This window comes from Enhydra lutris, unplaced genomic scaffold (assembly GCF_002288905.1).
Source record: "Enhydra lutris kenyoni isolate GAN:26980312 unplaced genomic scaffold, ASM228890v2 scaffoldscaffold27, whole genome shotgun sequence".
Classification (NCBI taxonomy): Eukaryota; Metazoa; Chordata; class Mammalia; order Carnivora; family Mustelidae; genus Enhydra; species Enhydra lutris.
In genome coordinates, this window is record NW_019154111.1 from 7,713,849 (window position 1) to 7,734,114 (window position 20,266).

The 20,266-nt window shown below is 38.3% G+C and overlaps 1 protein-coding gene across 1 annotated transcript in view; it reads right to left on the reverse strand.

Annotated features, from left to right (window-relative positions):
- The window catches only part of LOC111151974 (nucleoporin 205), an 83,211-nt gene that overhangs the window by 39,229 nt on the left and 23,716 nt on the right, over positions 1 to 20,266 (reverse strand). Inside the window, exons 11-23 of the mRNA XM_022510226.1 lie at positions 17,978 to 18,128; positions 16,343 to 16,548; positions 14,499 to 14,681; positions 13,067 to 13,117; positions 12,258 to 12,467; positions 9,491 to 9,590; positions 8,927 to 9,064; positions 7,617 to 7,806; positions 6,386 to 6,506; positions 4,556 to 4,637; positions 4,128 to 4,292; positions 3,698 to 3,822; positions 180 to 294 (exon numbers count right to left, since the gene is read on the reverse strand). Coding sequence (XP_022365934.1) covers positions 180 to 294; positions 3,698 to 3,822; positions 4,128 to 4,292; positions 4,556 to 4,637; positions 6,386 to 6,506; positions 7,617 to 7,806; positions 8,927 to 9,064; positions 9,491 to 9,590; positions 12,258 to 12,467; positions 13,067 to 13,117; positions 14,499 to 14,681; positions 16,343 to 16,548; positions 17,978 to 18,128 — 1,837 coding nt within the window. The remainder of the gene's footprint in view (positions 1 to 179; positions 295 to 3,697; positions 3,823 to 4,127; positions 4,293 to 4,555; positions 4,638 to 6,385; positions 6,507 to 7,616; positions 7,807 to 8,926; positions 9,065 to 9,490; positions 9,591 to 12,257; positions 12,468 to 13,066; positions 13,118 to 14,498; positions 14,682 to 16,342; positions 16,549 to 17,977; positions 18,129 to 20,266) is intronic.

Below are 20,266 nucleotides of genomic sequence, written 5' to 3' on the forward strand. Positions count from 1 at the left end.
GCTTCTCGAGAACAATTACAGAAGCAATCCAAAGTAACAAAGAAGCAAAGTAACAAAATGAAAGCAGAATTCCACAAATACTGTAACTGCTACCCCCACCACCAACACTGTACAAATAAAACCAGGCAACACAGACTTGACAAATTAGTTATCAATGGTATGGGAAAATAATGTCCTACCTTTGTTAGAGAAAGGTAAATGTTGCAACTGAGAAAATAAAAAGTCCTGGCTGGTTCTCAAGTACCTCATGGTGGGACCGGAAGTGTCCGAGCAGGCGCACAACTGATAGATCACCTGAAGGGTTAGAGATGCGCAAAGCCCCAGGTCATTTTCTGTGCGTTCAAAATTTTAAGGTAAAAGGTGAACCAGAAACTAACACCCATCAGTAACTCAAGCAAAATAGATAAATACACATAAAACACATGCTCAGATACAAGCAGTTGTAGGGCACCCGACGCAAGACAAAGTACTGGAATATAACTGAGAGTGCTGATGACATCACTATAGAGCTAATCTTGGAGACAGCCTAAGTATGTTTGTTAATACACAGTTAAGTTTAGTATTTTAATTATTATTTTTAAAAGATTTCTATTTATTTATTTGACACACAGAGAGAGAGAGATCACAGGTAGGCAGAGCAGCAGGCAGAGAGGGGGAAGCAGGCTTCCCGCCGAGCAGAGGGCCCGATGTGGGGCTCGATCCCAGGACCCTGAGACCACGACCTGAGCCAAAGGCAGAGGCTTAAACCACTGAGCCACCCAGGCGCCCCTTCAATTATTATTAATAGCAAAATACTCGAAGTAACTTCTAAAAACTGTACTTAATTTATCTGACTCTCAGGAAGATAAAAAATTTACCAGAATTGAAGCAATTAAAAAAAAAAATAGAAAGAAGATGCAGATTAAATTAAATAACACCTTGCACAGTCTCAGCTGAGGCTGAAGAAGGCAATGCTCTGTCCTGATTTCAGCTTTAATGTTGTAACAGCTGTCCTTTCTATATATTGTATGTGATCTGTTTTTCCTATTTTGTGCCTTTTGTTTTTCATATTTTGTGATTTCGCTATTTAAAATAGCCCCCAAGCACAGGGCTGAAGTAAGTGTTCCTAAGTACAAGAAGGCTAGGACGTGCCTTACAGAGAAAATACAGGTGTTAGGTAAGCTTCATTCAGGCATGAGCTGTAGTGCTACTAGCCTTGAGTTCAATGCTAACGAATCAACGATATGAATTAAGTAAAGTGTCTTTTAACAGAAATACATATAACCAGGTTATTGAATTATTGGTTGAGGAAAATGCCGGGATCCGAGGCTTACAGGGTTCTAACGCTATGTTTTCCCTAGAAGCAATGACTCAATATTTGCCAATTCAGTGTTCATTGTGAATTTATAAAACCAGTAATGACGATCAACTATAAATCCATGTCTGACCTTATATTCTTAAGAAAAATACAGAACAACAGGGACACCTGCGTAGCTCAGTCAAGCATCTACCTTCAGCTCAGGTTCTGATCCCAGGGACCTGGGATCAAGCCCCACACTGGGCTCCCTGGTCAGCAGGATGCCTGCATCTTCCTCTCCCACTCCCCCTGCTTGTGTTCTCTCTCTCACTCTCTCTCTGTGTCAAATACTAAATAAAATCTTAAAAAAAAAAAAAAAAGAAATACAGAACAAAAAAAGTACTAAAGGTGTTGGCTAGAGCAGAGTAAAGAACTTGGCAACAATCTACAGGTAATTTACACTGCAGCAGCACAGGAAGCCGTCAGCAGAAAGAACTACACAAACCATGTCTACACAAGGAAAAAAACTAAAAAGAACACAAGGTAAAACTTGAATTGTGTGGTTGCAGATGTACGCTTGTCTTCCAGATAGCTGTGATGTTATTTTTGGTACTCTATAAACAAATAAGCATTTGAGAAGCTAATACTGAACTTCTCCAAACAAAACAAAATCAGTTATCCACATTACGTGGCCCCTTGAGAAGATGATCTCAGGGTTCTGGGATTGAGCCCCTGCATCAGGCTCTCTGCTCAGCAGGGAAGATACAAGATCTTCTCTATTGAGAAGATACAAGAACAGATGCTCAAAGATGTGGGAGAGGTCACACTGTCGGAGGAAGGACACGGCAAGTGAGTTCCCAAAACACTACAAGCCCTCTACAAGTGTGTGCCCAATAACCTCCCCAGTTCCCAAGACGAGGCAGGAAAAATCTCCATCCTCAGAGGGAGAGCAAAGGTACAGGTTCAGTCTCAACTTCTTCATCCAGAAGGCCTAGTACTGCTAGATGACAAAGATATCAGGAAGGTCCAAATTCTTCCCTTTGCTACAAGGGAAGCAGGATAAAGTATAAACCTATGGGGGAAGGAAGCATCTTCCATTAAAAATGGAGCAGTGCTCCTTGGTTCAATGCAGATTCTGACTCAGCAGTCTGGAGCGGGGCCTGAGCTTCGGCGCTAACAAGCTCCTGAGGGGGGCCAGCTGATGAGGCTGGACCCCAGTTTGAGTAGTGAAGTCACAGAGCAGCTGTAAGAAGCTGGCAGACCGCTGGGATAGACACGTTTTCATTGGTCAGGACGGTGGATACAAACCAGAGCATCTGGGTGAACCAGGGCCCGCACTCTGATGTGAAAATCAGCGGAGCTGAGTAGCAGCGCATCTGCTTTCCAGTCTGTCAGACTTTCCCCCACTGCCCTCTCCCCACCTCTGTCTTAAATCTGGCTCTGTTCACTTACTTCACCTGCCTAACTCCTCTAGCCTCCTTTAGCCTTTAGCCTAACTCCTTTAGATTAAGCTTATCAACTACTTCTACCTAAATATGTCGAATTCTAGAGCACTGCTAAAATGCACATCAAGTTCGTTCCCCCATTTTGATCCTGAGGGAGACCTAGCTTACAGGTCTTCCTCACAGGACTCACAGTGAAGGACTGTTTGGACAGCCAGAGGACAGAAGAAAATTGTAAAGAACTAAAAAAGAAAAATGGGAGCATAATGAAGAAAAATCTCCAGGTCACTAGAAGCCGACAATGCCTTTCTTACTCTGAAAACGTGAATCAAGGGTGCTACTGAAATTAAGAAATGAGTCGCACCACAAAGAGCCTAGTTTTTCAAACACAAAATGAGTAAGATGAGAAATAATCGTAAGTGAACACAGGCAAAACAGGAGCTCTCAGAACAGTTTCAACTTGGCACTAATTTGACTTTCCACCACCTTACGTTTGGCTCCAGTGCTGGAGTCACGTGGTTCTTAAACAGCGCTTTCACCCACAGTCCTACACTCTCAGCTAAGTCTCACAACAGCCCACCGCACACACTAGACACAGACAAGTTCCACGCCACCCCCAAGCTGATGTAGCTCGTTAAGGGACAGAGATGAGAATCAGAGGTCTTCTGACCCAAATCCACTACTGTCTTCACCAAAAAGAAACAACTTGAAACAGCTGGACACTGGACACTTTCTACACTACCGGGTCAAAATCCATCTCGAAAATCTAATTTCCCTCATTTTTCAAGGGAGCAACACGTAAGATCTATACATCTATAGGTTCTTGGGGTTTGTGCTCCATGGACTTTATCTATAAATGAAAGACAAGCCAAACTCACTTCAACTCAAGTCTTACTGTTATACTCTCAGATCTGTGATATATTCAAGCATTTCTTAAATCTCTCCTACTAAGTGCTATTAAATACAGCCTTCTGTATACCTGGTAACACAGTTCGGCGAGTTGAGGAGATTCTCTCACTGCTACTGGGCCTGTTCTCCCTTCAGTTCCCTTCTCCAAGATGTTTAAAATGGCGTGAAGGCACGTCCGAGGGCAACCCAACACTCCTACGAGAAACCAAAAAGAAATTCAGCTTTTCAAATTTCTGCATTAAAAACCTAAAAATCCTTTTATAAATATTAAACTCCATAAATATATGCTCCACTGTAAACACACTTTCAAATACTGCCGTAGAAAATTAATAAATTCTCCAAGGCTTAATTTGTTGACTTAGATCTAAGTTCTAAAGACTTATCTACCATATGACCTCTCACTGCCAGAGAATTATCCCACGGGCCCAGAATTCAACGAATGACCACTTAGCTACATAAAGATGAAAAGAAATCAATGTCTACGTGTCCTCTGGCTATACCTGGATCCTGCAGGTTTGTAGTACTGACAGGTTTCTTCAGTTCAAAGCCCAGGAGGTAGAGAGCAAGGTTGGGGGGGTTGCGTTCCAGAGAGGTGATGAGAAGATTCAAGATGTGGATTCTTGTTTCATGACGGATTCCAGCTAATTTCTTTTCAAGTTCTGATCCTTAATGTGGAAATGCATGACACAAAATTACAAAACAATAAAAAGGCCAAGATAAGTTTAAATACATAAAGCTTGTATTCCAAACCTGCATGTTCTCTTTAAGTTCACTTCATCAGCCATTAGAATGCAGATGTGTTTAAAGCCTTACATGTTTGTGCTAGCAAATTCTCAAACTTCTCTTTTATCACCAACAGACAGTTAACAGTTTTCTTTATATTATTTATACAGAGTAAAAAAATAATATATGTTAGTAGAAGACATACCCTCTTCTAGACGTACAAATTCTTCTGTGTCTTCACTATCCAAACACTCCACAAATCCAGCCATCAGCTTCTGACTTACACTCTGGGGTCATATAAAGATTTTTTAAAAGACAAATTATAAACTTCTTAAATATCAGAGAAACTATGATACACATTCTATGTATTATAAACATTTGTCTATAAAGAAAAAAGGCAAATCTCTAAAGTATTTAGGTTTCAATTTCACTTTTAATAGGAAACGCAGTTCCTTAAATTGCCATAAGTTAGCTCTCTATAGAAACAAAGAAACAAATATTTTTTATTGGTTTCAAAACTCGCTTCCCTAATTTTCTTTCCCAAAATAGCAAACCAGTTAAAAAAAATAACATTAAATGGCCATCTGATGACCTCCTCATTGTATACCCAATGCTATGAGATCTTAACTAAAATATAAAATAAAATTCTCAACTTCTCTCTTTAGAATTTGTTTCTGGGCTGGGCTGAGAGATTAGACATCATCCAATCTCCTTGAGGACTCTAGCAGGATATTAAAATTGGTAATAATAATTCATACTCAAATGTTTATGACTGAGATAAGAACCCTCACTTTCCACATCTCCTCTCATATAGTTTTTGTGGGGTTTGTTACAATTGATTAATGGAACTTTACTTCAGTATGTGGGTGATACACTGATTATTAGCCCAACAAAGGAGGATTCTGATGACAGTACAATCCTCCCTATCATATAGTTTTCAAGAACCTTATCCAAAAGCTAGATCAGACAGTGGTTCTCAACCTGGGTGGCACTGCCACTCCAGACAGCACTTTGAAATATGTGGGGGCATTCTGAGTTGTCACATCTAGAGTTTATTACTGACAGACAGTGGCAGGGGACCAGGGATGCTAAGAGTCTTGCAATATGAGGAAGAGTGATACAAAATGAATATCTGTCCCATCCAAAATGCCAGAAGAGTCTCTGTTTTGTTTTTTAACAATTTTATTTATTTGAGAGAAAAAGAGAGAGTGCATGAGCAGGGGAGGGAAAGAGGGAGGAGAAAGAGAATCTCCCCACTGAGCACAGCCTGACATGGGGCTTGATCTCAGGACTGTGAAATCATGACCTGAGCCAAAACGAACACTCAGACACCCAAACAACTGAGCCACTCTGTCACCCCAAGAGTCCCTCTTTTAAAACACTGTACATAACAAAATTCAGCTACCAAGAAGTACACAACAAAATTCAACTAGCTAAAGTAGTGCTTTCTAACGTGAAGATACAAGGGGACAAATGCTTATAAGGATGAGAAAAAAGCAGCAAATTCCCCAAAGGTAGCTATTCAGCATAGAAATGAGTTATCCAGAACAGAAAGAGATTATAAATCAGATTAACCGGATAGCATCTGAAAACTGTCTAAAGTGCAATATCAAATGAAGTGACACAAATGGAAGTTACCAGAAAGCCACAACAGTAAACAACTCAATAGTGAGACACATTCACAACTGCACAGGCTCAGACTACAGTCAGCGTGACCGACAGAGTGAAACAAAGGATACAAACACAAGCAGAAGCTACACTTAGAAACCTTATCCCCTTAATGTACTCAGAGGAGCAAGAGTCTCATTCCGCCTGCCAGGCACACACCACAGTGTCTGCAGCATCACTGTGGATGGTACACTCTTCAAACACGAATCACAGCCCAGGACATGGATAGGTTTTCACTATCATATACACATACACTTACTCTCACAGAATTTTTTCATAAACACGAGTAAGAGTCCTCCACAGACACTGTGACTTCCATATGCACTCAGAATGTACCCAAAGAAATAACAACAACAAAATCAGTTACCTGGTCATGTGTGAAATCTCCAACCAATTTTATCTGAATATTGGAGTTGCAAGAGATACAGCAGAGGATCTTGGCACTTTCAAAAGCCAATTCTGGATTAGTATTGCCATGATACAGGTATCTTTAAAGCAAAAAAACATTTGAGGAACAACGTGACGAAACTTTTGGCTTTTCACACCTCTCAACAAGGAACATTTAGAACCAGGGCATATAGCACTCCTGGGTAAATGAGACAAAGGTTTCCGTTCTAACTAGATGCAGTCTGTTGTGGGTTGAACTGCATTCCTCCAAAACTCAATCACTGATATCCAAACCCACAGTGACCTTATTTGGAAACAGGGTCTTTGCAGACAGAGTCAATCAAATTAAGGTGAAGTCATTGCAGACTACATGCACAGCCCTAGTCCAATGACTGCTCATTAAAATTAGGGGAGATTCAAAACAGACGCACACACAGGGAGAACACCAGGTGAAGCTGAAGATAGCAATCAGGGTGATGCGTCTACAAGTCACAGAACAGCAAATACTGCCAAGCAAACCACTGGAAGCCAGGATAAATATAGTGAGAAGTTTTCTTCCTAGCTCCTAACTGCCAAACTTCTAGCTTCCCTAAAGGAAACAAACTATATATATATAGTGATATACAGTATATATAATATTATATTGTTTCCTGGAGTTGAGCATCTCTCGTGGTTTGCCTCCCTCTTAATTTTCATCTTATTTTTCCTTCCCTTCCCGTACACTTACCTGTTTTGTTTCAGCCCTTCTACTGTTCGGCTATTGTGGACACTGCTATTATAAAGATTGGGGTGCATGTGCCCCTTCGAGTCACTGTATTTGTATCCTTTGGATAAATACCTAGTAGTTCAATTGCTGGGTCATAGGGTAGCTCTATTTTTTAACTTTTTGAGGAACCTCCATACTGTTTTCCAGAGTGGCTGCACCAGTTTGTATTCCCACCAACAGTGTGAGAGGGCTCCCCTCAAGGAGACAAACAATATTAAGATAATGTCATTTGATACTCAGAAATGTTTAGGATGTGGAACCCACTAGAAAGAAAAAAAGAAACTATAAAGGTCAGAGTAATTAAAATAAGGACTAAAGAAAGCAAGAACAAAATGAGCCCTCACCCACCAAGTAATGAATGAGGGAGCTTACCAGATTTGGAAATCAAAGATAGAATGTCCACGTGATTTATTTCATCATTTTTCTACCTACAATTATAACTCACCTGGCAATATTCACCACATTATCGGCCTTCTTAGTTCTGGGATTGATTCCCTGTAACAGTTGTTCTAAAGGAGAGACGATTAGAGCCAGCTGACTCTCTCTCAGAAGATCCATGAAGAGATTTTCCTTTTGCAGAGTCAGATTGAGAAGTGCAAGGCAATGCTGTACTGCCTTCTCCAAGTGTTTCTTCCCTACAAAAAAACACAAACTGAAGTTAGAAAGTTCTATATGAACCTCAGAAATGCACAGTTCTTAGGAAAACAAGCTAAGGGACAAGTTCTGGACTTAAAAAGCCCTCAAATGTTCACTTGCAGCAGCAACTTCATAAAACTACTCACCCATGCCAATTCACGGTCATTACCGTAACTTAAGAATCCCCGTATGCAGTGGCTTCTTAGTCACTTTCCCTTAGCTCTTCCTTAATTATTTGGAGAAATGGTTCCCAGAATGGGGGGTGATTTAGGCCCAGGGGGACACTCGGCAAGATCGAGAGATACTTTTCGTTGTCACAACTGGGAAAGCACTACAGGCATCTAGTGGTTAGAGGCCTACAGTGCACAGGACAGTCCCCACAACAAAGAATTACATGGTCCAAGATGTCAATGGCACCAAGACTGAGAAACTGATTTAGAGTAATACATACTCACTGCAGAAAATTTGCAAATAAAGAAACTGAGAATTTGAACAGGATCATCTGCAATCCCATCATTCAAATTTAAAATACATGGACTCTGGAGCCAAACTGCCTAGGTTCAAATCAGAGCCACAACTTACTGTGGAAAGATACGAAACCACTTTGTTGCATCAATTTCCTTATTTGCAAACTGGAAATAACATATCTAATAATAATAGGGCTTTTGTACAGATTAAATGTGTTAAATGTGCTTTTAAAAGCACCAAATGAATATTAAGCACTCAATAAATCATGATAATTAGCAGCAGTAATGATATTGAATAAAACTTACTGAACACTATGAACCACCAATTAAGTACCTTTACAAAAACTATATGGACAAGAAAACAAAAAGTACATTAGATTTATATTTAGGCATGTTACAGATATTAAAGTGAAAGAAACATGATCATAACTACTGATTAAAAAAACCGTGCAATGAGACACAGTGATAGTGAGAGTCTCTGTACTGTACTTTCACTTTTAATATGCTTTCATTGCATGACTCACTGGAAACACCTATGGAGAATCTCACAGTGAAAAAGAACTTCGGAAATCATCTCTTTCAAACCCTCCACTTACAAAAAAATGAAAATATGAGAACTGTTTTCATCACATTAAGACATTCAGGCACATACCAGGGAAAGGGGCGTAGGTATCCAGCTGCTTAACACCTTCTTCCAGTAAACTAAGGGCAAGCTCCAACATTGGTGACTCATTCAGAAGATGATACATGAGACTAAATCCTGGTGGCTTGTAGGCTATGATTTCTTCTCCTAAATAGAACACAACACAATCCAAAAGACGAACAGTTAGTATTTTTGTCAGACCCTTGATTTATATGAAATGTATGAAACTTGTAAATTAAATGGCATCTAAACGGGCAAGGTTCAATTTAGAAACAAGGACACAAACTGTATACAGCTATAATTCCCAAAAGGGCTGTTTTGCTCAGAACAGTTAGTTACCGATAACATGTTAACTGTCCAAGAACCTGTAAGGCAGTGTTGTCTTTCATTGCAAAATTTTACTTTATTTTCTCTTGCTCAGAACAATGAAAATAACTAAAATAATGTAACAAAAAAGATTACATTCTAACTTAATTCACAAACTTAGAAATAATTTGTATCTTATAATTTATAAATTACAAATAGCTTTACAAATAGCTGACAGCTTATTTGAAAGTGACAGAATTAAATTACCTTGTAATTCCACAAACTGGTCTACAAAATCTTCCAGTTGAGGCTCATAATCTCTGAGCAATTTATAAAACACCTCCAAAACAACCTCAGCAACTTCCCACTACAGAAAGAAATAAATGTGACAGTAACAATAAAACAGTCCAAGGTGATAGCCTTGCTAGGCTTTCCATTCCTCCCACTTTTCTCCAGAACATGAAGAAGCCCCTTCTCTGAAGTGTCAAATACTTCCTATTTTCTCTAAAAATCCCAGCTGTAAAGGTTCTGAGATATCATCTAATCCCCCTTATTTCACAGAGGAAACAAATGAACCTCAGAACATGAGTAACTTCCCCAAAACCATAAAACTTGGTAGCAAAGGTACTGGAAATCAAGGCCTGGACTTCTATTCCCAGACCAGTATTCTACCTTACGGCCCTAGCCAAAAAAAATGAAGAGGACTCAGTCACTGCTGGGCTTGTCCCCTAATGACCCCATTAACATCTTTCTGTTAAAAAATGTTTTTTAAAGCCGTGTAACAAGGAAAAATATTTATGCCAAAGGAAAAATATACAAAACAGTATAGACAGTAAAATTAAAACTTTATTTTAAAAAAATCCATTATATAGAATTTATGAAGGCTGAGTTTGCTAAATATAGACAGCGTGTTTTTTTAAATTATTATTTTAAAACCATTTCCACTGCACATAATTTTATCAAGACGGAGTTTGGGAATTGGGACTATACAGTGATTTTTTTTTAATTATTATTTTAAAGTTATCCATTTAGCTGTATTTTCTAAAAATGTCAAGATCATTTATTTAAATAAAAAAGGCTTATCACCACATAATAATGGATTTTAGGATTGATAAATACACAAACACTGTCTCTAATAATCTAGGTTATTTAGATTGAGATCTAAAGCTATTTTTGTGAGAAGCTAGTGTTCTAAAATGTAGTAACAGAAGTTCAACCTGAAGAAGACTTTCTTTTTTTTTTTTTTTAAAGATTTTTTTTTTTTTTTTTTTGAGAGAGAGAGACCAAAGTAGGAAAAAAGGCAGGCAGGAGAAGAGGAGTTTATCGGGCTCTCTGCTCAGCAGGGAGCCTGATGTGGGGCCCGATCCCAGGACCCTGAGATCATGACCTGAGCCGAAGGCAGAGGCTTTAACCCACTGAGCTACCCAGGCGCCCCTGAAGAAGACTTTCAAGTGCAAAAAATTCATAAAGTTGAGGAACAAAAGTCTGAGGGTTAAGTATGCTGGGCCGGAAACACAATCAATGGTAGCTAGGGAAAGTGGCAGCACTGGAAATGTGCATACGCGTGAATGAAAAACAATAACCTGGAAAGAATGTGGATGACTGAAGCTTTAACACTTAGGGTCATAATGACCTTTTTTAAGAAAAGGCAAATAAGCTACCTAAGACAAGTGCAAAAATGTATCAGAACATCTTGTCGAAGAGATAGCCATTCTTAGCATCCATTATTTGGTCGCCAAGGTAATTTGAGGACTTAAATGTACACCCCTCTCAGTGTTTATTTTTACTATGTGAGAAGGAAAAATTATAAAGCAACTGACAAAAAATGAATTTCAGTTACTTGAGACTAAATATTAGAAACAAACTGTCCAATGAAAGGGGAAAGAATAGATGAACCATGCTAAAAACAAGTAAGGCTCATGCAGTCACTAGACTATTTTCAAAGAATCTCTGACAGCATGAAGAAGTGCTCATGATACCATATTTAGTGGCCAAAAAGAGATGCAAACTAAACCAATTATTTCAATTAAAATATATATGTATAGGAAAAAGATTAAGTTATCTTCCTTTGGCAACAGGATTATGGATAATATCATTACTTCTTATATTATTCTCTATTTTCCTAATTTTCCCAAATTAGCATAAAAATTTTTATAATCCTAATACAATAACAAATAAACCCAACAGGTTAAAAAACAGAAAATTATACAAATAAAGCAGAAATGTCCCTACGAGATATATCCAAGTGTATTCTGTGAGGCGATAAACAGTATTATAGACTAAGTGAATTACATCAGAACCTGGAAGGGTCTCTTACATAGCTTAGAGGTTATAAGCTTGAATCTGGAATCAGAGTCCTAGGTTCAAATCCTGGTCCTGGACCTTACGCAAGTTCCTTAACCTTGCTAAGACTCCATCCGTAAAATGGGAATATTAATAGTACCTGCCTCAGGGTAATATTGGAATTACATAAGATGATATATATGATAAGTTCAGTTCTGAGTGTGTTGCAACCAGAGCAAATATGTATGTAAACGTCAATGCTCCCTGAGCCTCCATCCATCACAAACATACCTGACAGATCATAATACACCTTCCCACTAAGCCAAGACTTCACAACCCAAAAGCACTACTAAATCTATAGAAATTGGTGTGCAAGTTTGTGTTAACTTATTTTAATTCCTAAACAAAATCATCCCCAAGAAGGACAATGTGTTTCCAACTGACAACGGTATGATATTTTTGGTTCAATTTTGGTCCAGATTTGTTCAGTGAAGGATCTGAATGACTACGAATTCATATCAACTAAACTACTGATCACTAAAAAGTCAGTGCTTTGGTTTTAATGCCCAGATTTGTTTTTTTTTTTTTTTAACGCATATAAACTAATCAGATCATGGACGACACAGTATTAAGACTATGAATTTTACTGACTGGCAAAAGCTAATATGAATTTATAGCACCTTATGCCTTTCATAAAAGAAAAAGGAGCAATAAATGAGTAAGGACAAAAAACATTTTCTCTGAACATTACCTTTTCAGCTGCTCTCCGGTAAGCTCTTGTGCGGAATCGGAGAAACACAGAATCTCTAAGAAACTGCAAATAAGGGTCAAAGCCAGGGGGCCGCAGGCCAGCACCCAAATTAGAAGGAAATGAGCTCTCCACCAGGGTACTAATAAGCTGGCAAAAAGCCCGAGTCAATGGGTATTCTTCACATCGGGATTCTATTTCATTTAGTTCAACCTACCAATAAAAAATAAAGACATTTAGTAATATAAAACAATTAGCTATAAAGTACAAGACATTTGCAGACATTGATTCATTAATATTGAGCTTATCATCATCACAGCAAAAGAAACCTAATGTATATCACCATTTTTCACTTAGAGGAAAAGACACAAAAGTAGTATATAAATCTAGATCAATCAAATGAAGAATTTTAAATTCCCACATACTGTTCCCAACTGCAAATTAAAAATAGAAATCTAACATGTTTCTTTATGAAAAAGAGAGGGCAAGTGTAGACAGAGAGAAGACAAAAAACTAAAACAAGTAAATTCTCACTTCAGGTTGACTCAAGTAACCTAATTAAACTGAATTTAAAGCAAACTTTCAGCTTGGATGGCTGCCATGTAACATCCTTTCCCAACTCTGAAATCTGAAGTATTTTGGTTCCTCTCACGAAAAATTTCATCTCCATTTCAACATGGACCAGACAACATTTCAAATGAAAATATATTAAATTTGAAAATGATAGGAACCTAACAGGGTAGGAAAAATTTTGTTAATTTTCATCATGTGACTATGAATAGAGAACATTTAAACAAAAAGGAAAACTTTACCTCAATACCAATAGCTTGCCTCTGGCTTGGAACCCTCACGGTCTGCAGAATCTTAAAATAGTAAGAAATAGATGTTAGGAACACTCCCCCCACTCCTCAATGAAAAGTAGTGGCTCTGCAAAATAATTGTCCTATTCCTCCCACACCACATGTGTATATATTATGCTGATCAGAAAGCACAATTGAAAAGTCTCTGATGGCACTTTCATTAGCAATCGTGTGGGATTCAGGTAGAACCTCTGATTATCTGGGCTTCAGAAAACTGGTAGTTGCTAAGAGCACACAAGAAGTATGACAGAAAATTTCCTCTGAGATATTCTAGGAATCATCTTAAGAGGATTTATGGGACGAAATCTCACCAATGCTCAAGACCAGCCCTACAATTAGAACCAGAAAACTAATAATTAAATTTGTTAAGAACAGGTTTGAAAAGGTTTCTTGTGTGGGCAAAAGTTCTGAGTTAAGATGTTCTGACCTGACCTGCTAGGGACCTAAGCAATAAATGGTATAATTAATTTCACTTAATGTTATGTTACTTACCGCTCTTACAAGCTGAAAATATACTATCAGGTAGGATCCTTTAAAAACAAGTCTTGCTCTAAGGGTATCTAAAATGTCTAAACCTAATCATATTTCATTTTCGGTATAAAGCAGCACTAAGCACTTAGAACACTAAGTATGATATATTCACAAATGAAAAAAATGCAGTATTAATACTAAATCCAAAGTGATTCAGCCTCTCGGCACACACCAGCTCCCTTCATTTTGCTCTTATAAAGTAGCATTACATCTTCAGGACACACGTTAGAAAATAACTAGAATATTTTACTCCTTCAAAATGGTGTTAGAATCACAGACTCCTATATGTTTTATTGTTTTTTAGACAAACACATATTCCACCTAACTATTTTCACAGAGGTATTTCTGTAAAGCACATCCTTATTCTCCTTTTTAATCTTAGTGTGTGTGTATATATACATATATAGAATAACTATACCTTCACAAAACAATTCCAATAGGCCTTATATCTAAAGAAGTGTTAACAGAGATACTTCGTTCTTCTGATATGGGACAGGAGGACAGGGAAGGAAGCAATAGAAAAGAAAAACATTCCCCACATTTAATGAGTACAAATAATATCTGAAGGCTTTTATCAGCCTGGTCTTAAAGACAGAGTTGAGGAATTCTGTCCATTTATTAATATCTCACGGACTGAAAAACAAAGTCTTAAGAGAAGAACCCATCTCCAGTAACCTAGTGAAGCTGTCAGCTGATCTAAGAGAAATACCTAAGCCTGTTAATTTCTGATGCTATGCTTGGTACTCAAACCATAACTGTCTAACTGGGAAGCTGCAAATTGGATGCCCCTGCTTCTACCACATTATCAAGCCTCACTTTCCAAACTATCAAATCAGAGAGCTGGTAATACTACCTGAGTGTATTCCAACGACTGCCAGAGGGAAGCAGCAATTTCAGGGGATTTTCCAAAAGCTGCAAGGGTCTTCAGCAGCTCTGCTTTGAGAACAGGGGGAATACTGCATTGCAGGAGCCCCAGAATCACCACAACCGGGGTCCACTGAGGATGTTCACAGAGTGCCAGACGAGCATTTTCACTCTGGGGATCAAACACAAAAGATGAGAGAGACTTTCCCATCTTCAAAACCTAAGAAAAATGACCAGGAATCATCTAAATTGCTAGCACTTAGTATACTGAGTATTCACAGGCTTAATACATACTAAAACAAAGATAAGCCTATGGCTGATGCTTGAGGGATCAAATCAGATTACAGCTCAGTCAGTGTAAAGAAGGGAGGAGAAACAGCCTTTTAGAATTACTTTCAGAGCTCTAAGTATGGAAAATAATCCATATGAGGGTCACATAAATCTTACCTAAGCACTTTCAATCTTTTCTTAAACAATGTAGACTGTTTTTTACTATAATATATGAATGAATACCTTTTAGTTTTTTGAGAAAAAAAATGAAGATATATATGGTAAAATACACCACTTTCCTTTTTGAGTAGGCTCTACACACAGCATAGAGCCCAATGCAGGGTCTGAACTCACAACTCTGAGATAAAAGTTGGATGCTTAGCTGACTAAGCCACCCAGGCATGCCAATACCATTCCATTTTAATTCAACAAGTAATACTACTAACTTTATGGGAGTTTTTTGTTTTGTTTTGTTTAATATTTTATTTATCTGACAGAGAGAGAGGGAACGTGCATAAGTAGAAGGAGCAGCAAAGGGAGAAACAGGCTCCCCACTGACCAGGAACCCCTATGTGGGGCTCAATCCCAAGACCACGGGATCATGACCTGTGCAGAAGGCAGACGTTTAACCGACTAAGTCACCTAAGCACCCCCTAACTTTATGTTTTAATGTTTAATAACAAGCATTACTAGAAAAGCCAAAAAGTTAGAAGACACTATTCCTGTCCTCAAGACAGAATGTCTCACTAAGCAGTTTTGTTCTAGGAAATAACAGAACAAGTAGAAGAGGTTTCTGAGTAGAAAGATTACGTAATGAAGTTTGTGTTTTCTTATAAAGACGAATTTGGTAGTGGTGGGTAAGATGGTTTGGTGTAAGGAGAGACTAAAAGAGTAATTCAGTAAATAACTTCTCAGGTTTTTTTCTTTCTTTCTTTCTTTCTTTCTTTTTCTTTCTTCCTTATTAAAAAATGTTTCTTTTTAGCTAAAAATATTCTTGGGGTTCCTGGATGTCTCAGTCGGTTAAGAATCCAATTCTTGATTTCGGCTCAGGTCATGATCTCAGAGTCAAGAGACTGAGCCCCACTTTGGGCTCCACACTTGGCGTGGAGCCTGCTTGAGTCTCTCCCTTTGTCCCTCTCATGCCCCCTGCACATGCTCTATAATCAAAAAATAAATTTTAAAATAAATTTTAAAAATAACAAATAAAAAATATATTCTTTATGTATACATAACACCAACACACACACATCCAAACCTATGCTAGGAACTTTCGAAAAGGATGTGCATCTACAATGGATTCTTATTTGCCCTTCTATTTTCTTCTAGGCATATACTATTATCCCCCACTAGCTGACAGCAATAAGCTGGGCTACCATTACGATACCCTCTGAAGGTAAAGAAACAGAGCTTAAAAACAGAATTCCATATATGCAGAATTCTATATATGCAAAACTTATCACTCATAAACTTCAAGCATTTCATGAAAATTTGGAAGTTCCTTAAAATGCCCCGTGCTAGAAAACAAATAAAATTACACCCTCACATGCTGTGGATAATAATTACCCAAGTTATGATGGTGGAGGTGAGCTGTAAAAAAGCAATCAATCCATCCTGCTCCTTCTGGGTGATGCCGCGTGAAGGGAGGTGACGGTACTGGACACTATCTGCACTCGGAAGATCCTTCCGGAGGTGCTCATGGTAAAGCATTAAGGAGTGAAAGAAATGTTCCCAGGAAACAGGACTGCCACCTGTTCCCTGAATATTTTCAACTGTAAAGAAAGACAGCACAGAATTTCGTTTCAAAAATGTCTAAGCATCTGCTTGGAAATGGAGGGAGAAAATAAATTTAAAGCAATAATCTTTGTCTTTGTCCTAGTTAAGTAGAGTGTGTTGTCTTGTCCAGATTAAGCAGTGTGTTGAAAAGGGTTAGAATTCCTCTATAAACTAAAACTCTGGATTAATTTTTCCTCAGCTAAGAATGGGTGGTGCCCATCTAAGTGCAAAGGTAAATTACTTTTGATTTCAGTTATCTACTTTATACCCATAAGAGTTCTCTGTGTTGTGCTATAATTAGGTAAGGCTACTATATACTCTGTTATATACCAAGCACTGGGCAAGGCAAGCAGGCCTTGACAGAGTAGCCAGAACAATGGCCTTGGAGCTGGGCAGATCTCAGTTCCAATCCTGCTCCTCCTCGTGACCTTGGGTAAGTTACTTCTCTAAACCTCAGTTTCTTCCCATGTAAAAATGAAAGTAGTAATATCTACCTAACTAAACAGATGCTTAATAACTATTTCTTTCTCTTCTCTTTTGCAGTGTTGCAATTTAACCAGACTCAAGTCTGAAAATTAAATGCGGAAATTGGGAGGATTGACGGAGAAACTGTAAGTACAGAAATTTAGAAAACAAGTACTTACAAACATGAATTGAGAAAATCAAACTCATGTGGCAAGGGAATATATTTTGTTTTGAGTACCAGATGTGTTCTTTAAAGTTTTTATGTATCAATTCTGATTTCTTAAACTGAATTTTATTTTACATATACATATATATATATATATATATATATATTTTTTTTTTTTTTTTTTTTTTTTAACATTTTATTTATTGGGGCACCTGGGTGTCTCAGTGGGTTAAAGCCTCTGCCTTCAGCTTGGGTCATGATCCCAGGATCCTGGGATCGAGCCTCACATCGGGCTCTCTGCTCAGCAGGGAGCCTGCTTCCCCCTCTCTCTCTGCCTGCCTCTCTGCCCACTTGTGGTCTCTGTCTGTCAAATAAATAAATAAAATATTAAAAAAAAAAAGATTTTATTTATTTATGACAGAAAGAGATAGCGAGAGGAAACACAAGCATGGGGGAGCTGGAAAGGGAGAAGCAGGCTCCCCGCTGAGCGGGGAGCCCAATATGGGACTTGATCCCAGGATGCTGGGATCATGACCCGAGCTGAGGGCAGCCACCTAACGACTGAGCCACCCAGGCGCCCCTGAATTATATTTTATAAAGCAAACAGTAGAGCTGCCCAATCTGGAGACCATTACTAATGCATGAAGCTACCAACGCACTTCTTTCCCATTATTATAAAAATAATTTATACACTTGGTAGAACCAAGAATATAACCAATATTCTTTAATAGGCAGGGGGATAATGAACTCAAGAATGTCACAACAAACTTAGACAATATCCAGATTTTTCTCACCATGACTACTACCATTGACTTTAAGCAGGCTGAAACAGTAGTGGGCACACTGGGGCCCATTGGCCAATCCCTGGAGCATTTTCAAATAAGGAATGTAAATCGTTGGAGGCAATAGGTCACCCATTTGCCTAACAAACTTTGACAACACAACCTGAAATAGGGAAAAATCAATAGTTTACATAAAGCTTATCTTAATTTTAAGGTAGCATGGACTAGCTAATAAAGACTACATATGAACTAAAACTAAGTGCTCTGATTTAATAATCTGGTATTCTACTTATGAAACATTATTTTTTCAAGATCATCATTAGCAATTTAATGCAATTATAGAATACTTTTGTGAACATAAAGTACAATGTTTTTAAAACATCTCACTGTCACAGAATATAAGACTTCTTACACTTTTCTCTTTTTTTAAATCAACGTATAGTGTATTTGCCCCAGGGGTACAGGTCTGTGATGCATCAGTCTTATACAATTCACAACACTCACTAGCACCCACCCTCCCCAATGTCCATCACCCAGACACCCCATTCATCCCAGCTCCCGCCCCTCCAGCAACCCCGAGTTTGTTTCCTGAGGTTACAAGTCTCTTATGGTTTGCCCCCCTCTCTGGTTTCGTCTTGTTTCATTTTTCCCTCCCTTCCCCTATGATCTTGTCTTGTTTCTCAAATTCCTCCTATCAGTGAGAATATGGTAATTGTCTTTCTGATAGACTTTTTCACTTAGCCTAATACCCTCTAGTTCCACCCACATTGTTGCAAATGGCAAGATTTCTTTTTCTGATGGCTGCATAATATTCCATTGTGTGTATATACCACATCTGCTTTATACATTCATCTGTTGATGGACATTTAGGTTCTTTCCATAGTTTGGTTACTGTGGACAAGACTACTTACATTTTAAACAGTAAAGCAATGGAAGAAATTGACTCCTCTAAAATTAACCAGCAAAGTCAGACAGCAAAGTCAGATATACTTGGAAACCAAGGTTCCTGAATCCCAGTCAAATTTAGTATGAAGACCTAGGAACCTGAAAGAATTTTGGATGCTAACCTAAACATACTGTTTCGTGTTCAGCCAATGCCACATTCCTACATTCCTGTTCTGTAAATCCACTTCTTAGTTTTTTCTTTTATCTTGCTTATTCCTTAAATCTAATAACAAACAAAAATACTGTTCAGACATTGAGGCTCACTGGTTGGAATTCAGAACTGAAAATGTTACAGATCTCTGGAAATCATTGTAAAATCTATTAGGTATAAGTCATTTTCTAATTAGTTAGAAAAATACCCTTTTTTTTTTTTTAAAGATTTTATTTATTTATTTGTCAGAGAGAGAGAGGGAGAGAGAGCAAGCACAGGCAGACAGAATGGCAGGCAGAGGCAGAGGAAGAAGCAGGCTCCCTGATGAGCAAGGAGCCCGATGTGGGACTCGATCCCAGGACGCTGGGATCACGACCCGAGCCGAAGGCAGCTGCTCAACCAACTGAGCCACCCAGGCGTCCCAAAAAATACCCTTATTTTTAAGAGATATCTATTTACCCAGGAAAATGGGAAATGCCATGCTGTCTATAACTTTAATGTACTCCAGCAAAATCAAAGTAGTAAAAATAGCAGTAGTAAATGAAGCAAACAGGGCAAATGTTAACAGTTATTAAAATGCTGGGTGTTCGTTATAATTATTATCTCTTCCATATGTTTGAAATATTTCATAATATATTTTTTTAATCTTCAAAAAATTTTAATAAGCCCTTCTCTAAAACATTTTTATAAATGGGGAGAAAAACAATGTAAGATATGCAGTAAAGAGAAAAGGTACCTGATCCCAGACTCTAGCATAACTGAAAATTATTCAACATGAAAGCTTCTAGAAGAGCAAATCCCAAAAAGATGAAGATAGATACTACAATCCATCTTATTTGCTACTGCCTATCATACTTAACATAGAATAGAAAATGGACTTTTTCCATATCATCTATTGATATGGATGGATCAATATGATATTGATCATAGGCATTTTGTCATCAATTCTAACTTCTAAACCTTTCCTTCTATTACTTATATCTCTCCTATCTTCCCTAACTTGTTAATAATGGTGTATCGAGGGCACCCAGCTGGCTCAGTCTGTGGAGCATGAGACTTTTGATCTCAGGGCTGTCAGTTCGAGCCCCACACTGAGTGTAGAGTTTACTTAAAAATAAAATCTTAGGGGCGCCTGGGTGGCTCAGTTGGTTGGGCGTCTGCCTTCGGCTCCGGTCATGGTCCCAGAGTCCTGGGATCGAGCCCCG